Here is an 8,891-nt window from a genome sequence, read left to right as displayed (position 1 = left end):
CAGGGGTTGGCAGGTAACATTGTATCTGTAGCCAGGAATGGGGAGATGACTGACTACGGCCCTCAGCCACTTTTTCATTAGTCTGAGTCCATAGCTCGTGGGATGGTGCTCACAGCCATGGTGGATCTTTCCGCCTCAATTTCTTTTTGCTGGAAATACCCTCATAGACATACCCAGAGGTGTGTTGCCATAGTGATTCTGAATCCGATCAATTAGACATCAAAGACTAGCCAGCACACAGGTGTTTGTTCAGAGTTTGTTAGAGAGCAGCCCCACCTGAGTATCTGTGAGAAGCTTCAACACCACAGATGCAGTTTCTGTCTCCATATTGGGAATTTTAACCTTTCAAAGTTAACAGACACCACTTCACGCTCTGTCTTCTCAACCACCTCCGTGTTGAATCCAGGGTAAATGCTCACATAGTGCTTGATGGTGTGCATATGAGAATATAAACACTCCTGTAGACTGCACGGTTCAGTGTGGGTGAGGAAAAAAAATCAATGTTGCAAATCTCTTAATTCATCACTAAAGCCATCCTCCTGGCCCAAGCAGGGAAGAATGATGCAGAGACAGAAATGGATATCAAGTGAATTGCACGCAACTATTTGAAGTGTGGTGCTCTTGGAAGAGTTAGAGCAACTGTCAAAGTCCCCAGTGTATCCATTTGTATTCGTTCTGACGGTGATGGGATGCTGTTGGAGATTCAGGTCTCATCTTCGCCTCTGTGCTCATCTGAATAATGCTGGTGATGGGAGGGAAGAGAGAGAGAGAGAGATGAGGAATTTAGAGGCAGCCTCAGATCCAGCTATATAAATCTGGAGGAGGTTGGTAGGGCAGCTTGGCCCTCTCAGTTTGTCTAGTGCAAGGCAGCGCAGAAGGAAGTGAGGGGCACCAGAGTGGACCGTGTTTGTCTTCACCCCAAGTGATCATGAGAGGTGCTGTGCAAGTCTTCATCATGCTCCTCCTAGCAACGGTGTCTGACTGTGCGGTGATCACAGGGGTAAGTTCCTAGCGTTCTCCATAGACCTGGCTTGGGGGCTGAGATCTGGGTTCTACACAGGGTGTGTACGGAGAACCACAAAGGCTCTGCTGCTCAAAATCACCTAAACCAAAGGGGTTTTTGGAGGTAGTCACTGCCTGGGAGTGGGTTTGCATGTGACTTCGGGTGGGTTAGACCTCACTCTGGCAGACAGAGTTGGCCTTTGAGAAGTTATAATGCTAAATAGAATACCATTTTTAAATACATTAGGAGGACACTGGGATTTTGACGTTGAGTCTTTATAGTAAAATGGAGATTCCTTGGTGTGTGCCATAGGAGATTCCTTTACAGGGCAGATTAGTGTTCCTTCTCCAGCCTCATTTTTCTTGTGTACACCTTGGTTTTCATCTATGTCTGGTTCACTCGTCCCCGTGTTAACTCACAGAGCATGCTGTGAGTTCGGGGCAGCAAGATCACAGGGTCCCTCCACAGTCCTACTTTGGCTACTAGAAAGGATGCCCAAACACCCCTTTTCACTCCTTAGTGGCCTCCCAGGGGACAATGAGTGGCACCAACATTGGCAGAATGCACTCCAGACATGTTAAGCTTGAAGTAGGGGCTCAGCCCAGGGCACTGAGCATGTCACTCAGAGCGTGGAGTCCTCTCAGATCTCCTACTGCATCTGTGCTCTTGCCATGTAGGTACAAGCTGCGCCATAAGCTAGACTTAATTACAAACCAAAACACAGTGCCTCTTCTAAGAGCTCCCCAGGTAAAATCAGGACAAGAGAAAAAGAGAGAGGTAAGGTTTATTTCAACTTCCTTCAACCTTCTACATGGAAGGTAAGTATGGAGTAATGCCAGCCAGTTCCTGGAATTGGTTAAATTTTAATTTTCACAGAAAAGGCAACCTCATTTTCAAAGGAAAGAGATTCCATTCACACTGACACACAGGGCAAGCGAATGCTCTGAAGGCAGGCTTGCATCTAGTGGGTGTGACTGATGAAAGCCGTCATGGAGACCAGGGTTCAGATCCAGGAGAGAAGTTAGGATTGCCCCACACAGGGAAGGATGGGGGTACATGGAGGACCCAATGAGCTGCTTAGTCACAGTGTCACCAAGCCAGCACCAACATCTATTCCAGAGTGGCCAGGTAGAGAGGCCTAAGGGAGGTGGGACATCTGTTAATAGGAGCTCAGTGAGAGAAGTTCAGCTCAGTCACAGGGAGTAAGTAAATGGCAAGATGGACAGTCAGAACAGGGTACCGAGGGGAAGGGGGCCAAGCAGGCCCACCTGCCCTCCATTTCCCACATCCTTTTGATGTTCCTCGTCTGACTCTCAGAAAGAAGTCAGCTCCTGATCTCTCCACCTTCCATTGCTCCTTAGTGACAGTCCAGCTGTAGGGCCCAACTTCCCAGAATGCCATGCCTACCATTGTCGGAGGAGAAGAAGAGTCCAACTGGGGCCCATGTCCCTCACCTGCAGTTCTGGGGGTGGGGGGACAGGCTTGGGTGTGAGAAGCACCCCTGCTGGGCTAGAGATTAGCTGCTGGTGACTGCCACCTGTACCTTCTCCAGGTGATGAAAAGATTTGGTATCTGTTTCCTTCCTCATCCTTCCGAATAGAAAGGTTGGAGCTTCCTGGTCCTGCCATGTCCCATGCTGGCAGCCCGAAGGTGTTCTGTGGCCTGCTATTGGGGAATAATAACAAACAAAAACTCAGCCTCAGACTTCAGCTCTGAAGCCACTTGGCCTCTGAGAAGTGGCCAGGTCTACTGGTTCTCCATGAGGCCCTACTTTGCTTTCTTGACCCTGGCTTCAGTGTAAAGTTAGCTTGTTTAAAACTTTCTTTCATTACCTGGTAGCCTGGCAGGTCCAAGCAGCCCAGCTTAGAAGGCTGCATCCATGTTAGGGGTCCAGGGAGGCCAGCAGAGAAATGGGGGGTGGGTGAGAGCGGGAATAACTGTTCATCAGGCCTCTGTGGGTTTCTGGATGGGAGACACATAGAAAGGCAGCTTAGAATGGATGCTGGAGGACAAAGGACAGCAAAAGCTCAGCAGCTAACATCCAGGAGCATGGACCACGAAGGATCCTCCCTCCTTCACCACAGAATTCTAATTCATCGTATTCTACCAGCGTCGACTGGGATTAGAAAAGCTCTGCCTTCTAACACAGGGTTTCTTTCCCAGGGAACAGGGACTGCCTCACCACTGAGCAGGAAGGGTTCCCCAGACTGAAGTCTGGTCCTCTGCTGAGAGACAAGCAGTGGTATTAGACCCAGGCCAAGGTGTCCTGTTGATCCGAGGTCCTTAGTCACCTCCTCCGGATCCTGATCCCGATCATTCCTTTGGGTGACACTCACCGGTTGGCCCTTTCTCTCTCCGGTAGGCCTGTGAACGAGATATCCAGTGTGGGAGCGGCACTTGCTGTGCTGTCAGCCTGTGGCTGCGGGGCCTGCGGTTGTGTACCCCACTGGGGAGGGAAGGAGAGGAGTGCCACCCAGGAAGCCACAAGGTACTCTGCTGGCTGTGGGTGAATGGGCATGGGCTCAGCAGACAGGGATCCCGGGGCCAGCTTAGAGCAGGGGGTCTGTGGCTTTTGAGGGTGTTGCGGGGAAGGTTAATTATTACCGCTTCCTCCACAGTGGAGCTAGCCTCTGAGTTAAGGAAGGCCAGCAGGCAGTCATGGAGTGTTGCTCCGGGCGGCCGCCTCACATAGGCCTGCAGAGGTCATTTGGAGACTACTGGCTCTGGTGTGGACACTGCCCAGCTGCACCCTCTAGACAGGCTGGAGGAACACAGTTATAATTTCATCTTTAAAGTATTCCCAGGTTTTGAGAGAGAACCGAGGAACAACAGATCGCATGGCTCGCTCGGGGCACAGTCCACACAACTGGGACGAGAACAGAGTTCTCTGAAGTCAACCAGTCTTAGCTCACTGGTGTAGGGGTTACTGCCTCCTTGGTTTTGGTGGAATGGCGAGACCAATCACACAGGCCGCTAGTCCTTTAGGTTGGCCACTCTGAGCTCTTTATCTCTCTTTATCTGTGTTTAATGGGTCTGCATAATACCCCAAAGGGACCAGGTTAGCTATTCCAGAAGTGAGTGTCCTTCGCTTTTAGGAATGACCTCTCTTCAAGCACACAAAATGGCTTCCTATACAGGGCTGCAGCCAGAGCAGAATACCTCGCTAAGAGGGACTCCCTCTTCTATGCCACAAGCAGCCAGCTCTCAGTCTGTTTCTAGCCCCCACGGGGACAACTAAGGGCCTGGAAGCTTGTGGGCAGGGCCTGGAAGCTTGTGGGCAAGGCCTGGAAGCTTGTGGGCAGGGCCTGGAAGCTTGTGGGCAGGGCCTATAGTCACATTCAGTTCCCCCTTAGCAGTCCTTCAAGCTTTTGCCAGCTTCTCTGCACAAGCTCCAGCGCTCATCTGGGGTCAGAGAATTTTCCAGCAAACCCTCTTCCAATCCCCCTCAAGCCATTGATTTGTTTCTTAACCACCTTAGGCTCAGGAAGCTGCAAGCTGAAACACTGTGTCATCCTCATTGCCTTGGGTTATGGGGAGACGGTTCAGCATGATTCAGTGTCCCCATAGGGACAGCAGCATTAATAAAAAACAAACGCTGAACGCTTCTTACAAGCCATTTTTCCATAATAAGTTTTTTTAAAAAGATATATTTATTTATTTTATGTATGAGTGCACCATTGCTCTCTTCAGACACATCGGAAGAGGGCATCAGATCCCATTACAGATGGTTGTGAGCCACCATGTGGTTGCTGGGAATTGAACTCAGGACCTCTGGAGGAGCAATAGGTCCTCTTAACCACTGAGCCATCTCTCCAGGCCCCCATAATAAGTTTTCAGTAAATATATAGTCCCAGTCGCTTGAGGTCAAAGCAAGGCAAGGGAAAATAGGTAGTCAGTTATCATGAATCTGGTAAACAGCAGGTCTGGGATTTGAACCCATGTAGTCTGGTGGCGGACCTAGTCTCCTTATTGCTCTAGTTGAAACCCACTGGGGGCTGGTAAGATGATCAAGCCAGTAAAGGCACTAGCTATGACAACATGGTGACCTGAGTTCCATCCCTGGAACACATGCTGAGAAACAGTCTTCACAAGTTGTCCTATGATCTCCACAGGCATGCGCTCCCTACTATGCCTTCACACTCATACAATAATACGTATATTAAAAAAAAAAAAAAAAAACCTTTTCAAAATTGGAGGAAACCTTGGGTGTTCAGCAGTGCTCCTTGATGTGAACTGGTGGACAGAGAGGGTGTTTGTCCCTTCACAGTTCTACCTGAGAACCTGGCCACGGAGCTGAGGACACTCCAGGGTAAACAGAGAGATGCACTCAGCAGGAGTGGGAGAGTGTCTGCATGTGTGTGCAAGAGCACGCACACAGGCCTGCAGGGTTCTGGGGGTGGGGCATCAGCCTTCAGTGTGTTCAAATCCTGGCTCCTCCATAAACTTGCTATGTGATGTGGGCACATCATTGAGTCACTCTGTGCCAAGGTGAATACAGTCACCATTATTGTTGGTTGGCAGGGGACATTTGCAGGCCTTTCCTGTGGCTAACGTAGGACCCTGTTCTCTCTCTAGATCCCCTTCCTCAGGAAACGCCAACACCATACCTGTCCCTGCTCGCCCAGCCTGCTGTGCTCCAGGTTCCCAGACGGCAGGTACCGCTGCTCCAGGGACTTGAAGAGCGTCAACTTCTAGTTTGTCTGGACTCTGAATCCCTACTGGGTGACCTCTAGCTTTGCATCTGTGTGACTTAGTTCCCTACAACTTCTCCACTAACCATTCTGTATGTGCAGACAGGCAGACCTTCCACTACGGAATAGTCCAACAGGGTGCAGAGAGGAGTTCACGGCCTTGAGAAGTAGGCCAGCGCGGCCTTCCCTGCTCAGACTGCCTGAAGTTGTGACACTGTGGTCCTCCTCAGTTGTCTGCCCCTTCCTGCATGTCCCCTCCTTCCTAAACCACACCTTCCTGGGCACTGGCCCATGGGTGCATCACTAAGTCACAGGGCCTGTGGGGTAGATGATCAACTTTCTCCTCATTTTTCTTGTATTGACTAGCTCCTTATTTTAGGACTGTACTTCTTAGAACACCATTCTAAAGCAAGAAGATTTCAGGGTCTCTGAGTTTGGGGTGAGCGGCAGCTCAGAAGGCTCTCTCTCTGTGTGTGTGAGGTCATCTGGGAAGGAATAAGAGAGTGCAAAACTCTATGGAGGAGACTGAGTGTGGGCCACTGCAACTCTCAGAGCTGAGTCAGTCCCTTTGAGTTTATGTCAAAGATTCGACCCACAGGCCACTGGTGCTGTGTGATAGTAATTGTGTCAGTGATGGAGTTGGCAAGGTTCAGAGTTTGAACCCAGGCCCGGGAGCTTTCTCTACATGCAGGTTACTGGTACTGCTGACTTTTCCCATCCCAATTCTTATTCTAGATGCAGAGGTGCAACACTGTGACAAAATGTTGCCCTCTGCAAAGTTCAGCAAGGAGAAACTGAGTTGCAACAAGGTTTCTTTTTTCAGTAAGCTTACCATTTTGTCTTGGGCCACAATGACAGCTATCCAAAGCAGGCGAGCAAACAAACATGAACAAATGAACAAATGAATGAATGAACAAACACTAATAGAACGTAAAATGTTAAAGGACAGGGTGTTACACCCACTCTGGTTCTCAGGAGCCTTAAGGAGAGAGAGTTCATTGAGGTTTCAGAGGCCCCGTGTTCCTGCCCTCTACAGGTCTCTGCTCAGTCCTTAATCCAGGGCCCACCAGCCTGGGCATTGGCCAGTACAGGGACCTTTTTGTGCTTTTGTCTCCTTAGATAGACACTGTCGCCTGTTCTGCTGACCTGTGCAGCTCTTCCCTGAATGCAGCCCACAGTCTCTTTCCTTCCAGGTTCTAGACCTGGTTCCTAGGTGTAAGGTTCCTTTCCAAGTCTACGGGCCCACGGTCCTCCTTGTCTGACAGATCTCCAGGTTACACTAACCACTCTCAGGTTCTGACCTCTAGATTGTGTCCCTCCCTCCCAGCACACAGAGGAACCTTGAGTGCAGTGGCCTACAGTCAGTGCCTCAATGCTTCATAGATAAGATATTGGGGTGGCTTGTCGAGCTCCCCAGCACACTGTCATGTTGACTGTCCATCCTAGCCTCAGGGCAGGCCACCCACAGAACTATAGAGTGAACCAACAATTTAATGTGACTGTATTCATTTTCGTTTTTAATGTCAAAATTTTGAGGACTGTGTAATGAGTCTCTGCCTTCTTTGCTGTGTCAAAAGATAGGACAGTGGAGAGGTTAGGAAGCTTAAGAAAATATATTCATGAGTAGGATTAATATTCAGGAATATTCTCTTCAGAAATATGGATATAAAAAACTACCTATAAGAATAGCATATACCTAGGAAGAATACGTTCTAGAAGAATAAAGGCGTGTGCCACCACCACCACCACCACCACCACTGCCTGGCTTATTTTAGGCGCTACTCCTCCATCTTCAACTATTGGTATCTGGCGCCATCTCGTGGACAAAGTGGAAGTAGCCGGGAACGTGAAGGCGAAAAGAGGACTGTGTGCTTCCAGAATAGAAGTGGGTGCTCTTCATGCTTTGGATCCGAACAGTGCTTGTCAAGAAGCTTGCCTCCTGAAGGACCACAAAAACAACGCTTTATTAACACTCTGTCCCGCCCCACCTTACAAGTGGCCTTGGAAGCCACAGTTTCCTTCCTGTTGACTTTAGGCCAGATGCTATGATTTTCCTGCTCACAGGTTCTCTAGAATAAGAAAGCAGATGTGGATAAGGTCCCCCCCCCCACTCCCGAACCTCCCCCTCCCCGCCCGCCCTCATCCCCTGCTGTGAATCACCAGGATGTAGCAGGCTCTTCAGAGCTGCTTTTGAAGCTTAATCACTTGGACACCTCCCCATCTCTGGCTCATTTTTGAGTGATTTGCTTCCATAAGTCTCTAGGTAGCCAGAGTCTTGAGATTCCCCCAGGACAAAAGGGCCAGACAACAGAAGGCCAGAGGCCAGAGGTCAGAGCAGAGACTGTGTGGGACATATGCTTCCAGGTCTGCTGCCAGAGCCTCCTCTGTTTGTTGTTCATTTTCAAACTCCCCTCAGTGTGGCTCTTAGCATTCTGAGTAAGGTCCAGGTAAACTCGAGTTAGCTACTGATCTCTCCAGGTATTACCTGGTGATGAAAGGGTTTCTTGAAGTCCATGACCAGGGATGAGGCTGGACAAAGGAGGGAGCAAGAGGCTCCTATGGCTGAAGAGAAAGATCAGAGAGGGAAGAAAGGCCGCAGCAGGGCTGGACACGGATTCAGAGAGGGAAGAAAGGCCGCAGCAGGGCTGGACACGGATTCAGAGCTGAGCTTGTGGAGTGGACCCAAATCATTGACCCAAGGCTAGCTCAGACCAGCCAACGAGCAAACATCGAGGTTTTGTGTACAATTTATTAAAAAAAAAAAAATCACACCCTGCCATGTAGGTGGAGAAGCACATGCTGGCCTGGTGCACACTAAAGGTGACTTCTGCGGTGTTTTCTCTGACTAGGGCTTGACACCGAAAGCAAAGAACTGACCAGGTACAAAAAGCTCCTTTCCATTCCAGATGAGTACAATATGATGTCCAAACATGGACTATTACTCAGCACTGAAGAGAAATAAGACAGAGATATGCTTCAGAGATCGTTAGACAATGGAAGATAGCCATAAAAGGTCACATTTGTACAATTCCATTTATGTGAGATGTCCACAACAGGCAAACCCACAGGGATAGGAAGCAAGTTGGTTAGGATTGGGGTGGAGTGAAGGTAGAAAAATGGGGAGTCATTGTAAAGGGGTTCAGGTTTCTTTAGGGGGGACAGGAACATTTTAAAATTAAATCGTGGAGATGGCTGTA

General features: G+C 49.4%; 1 protein-coding gene across 2 annotated transcripts; it reads left to right on the top strand.

The window, feature by feature from the left end:
* Positions 1 to 876: 876 nt before the first annotated feature.
* Positions 877 to 6,108, top strand: Prok1 (prokineticin 1). Of its 2 annotated transcripts, none has more exons than XM_031376153.1 (3): positions 877 to 1,000; positions 3,366 to 3,491; positions 5,579 to 6,108. In XM_031376153.1, exons 1-3 carry the CDS (start codon positions 929 to 931, stop codon positions 5,696 to 5,698), a joined length of 318 nt encoding a protein of 105 aa, XP_031232013.1. In that variant the 5' UTR covers positions 877 to 928; the 3' UTR covers positions 5,699 to 6,108. The 2 variants fall into 2 exon arrangements, with proteins under 2 accessions (XP_031232013.1, XP_031232014.1); XM_031376154.1 differs by lacking the exon at positions 877 to 1,000 and adding an exon at positions 1,981 to 2,004.
* Positions 6,109 to 8,891: the final 2,783 nt, after the last annotated feature.

Source organism: Mastomys coucha, unplaced genomic scaffold, assembly GCF_008632895.1.
Source record: "Mastomys coucha isolate ucsf_1 unplaced genomic scaffold, UCSF_Mcou_1 pScaffold16, whole genome shotgun sequence".
Classification (NCBI taxonomy): domain Eukaryota; kingdom Metazoa; phylum Chordata; class Mammalia; order Rodentia; family Muridae; genus Mastomys; species Mastomys coucha.
This window is presented reverse-complemented; position numbering and strand designations above follow the sequence as displayed.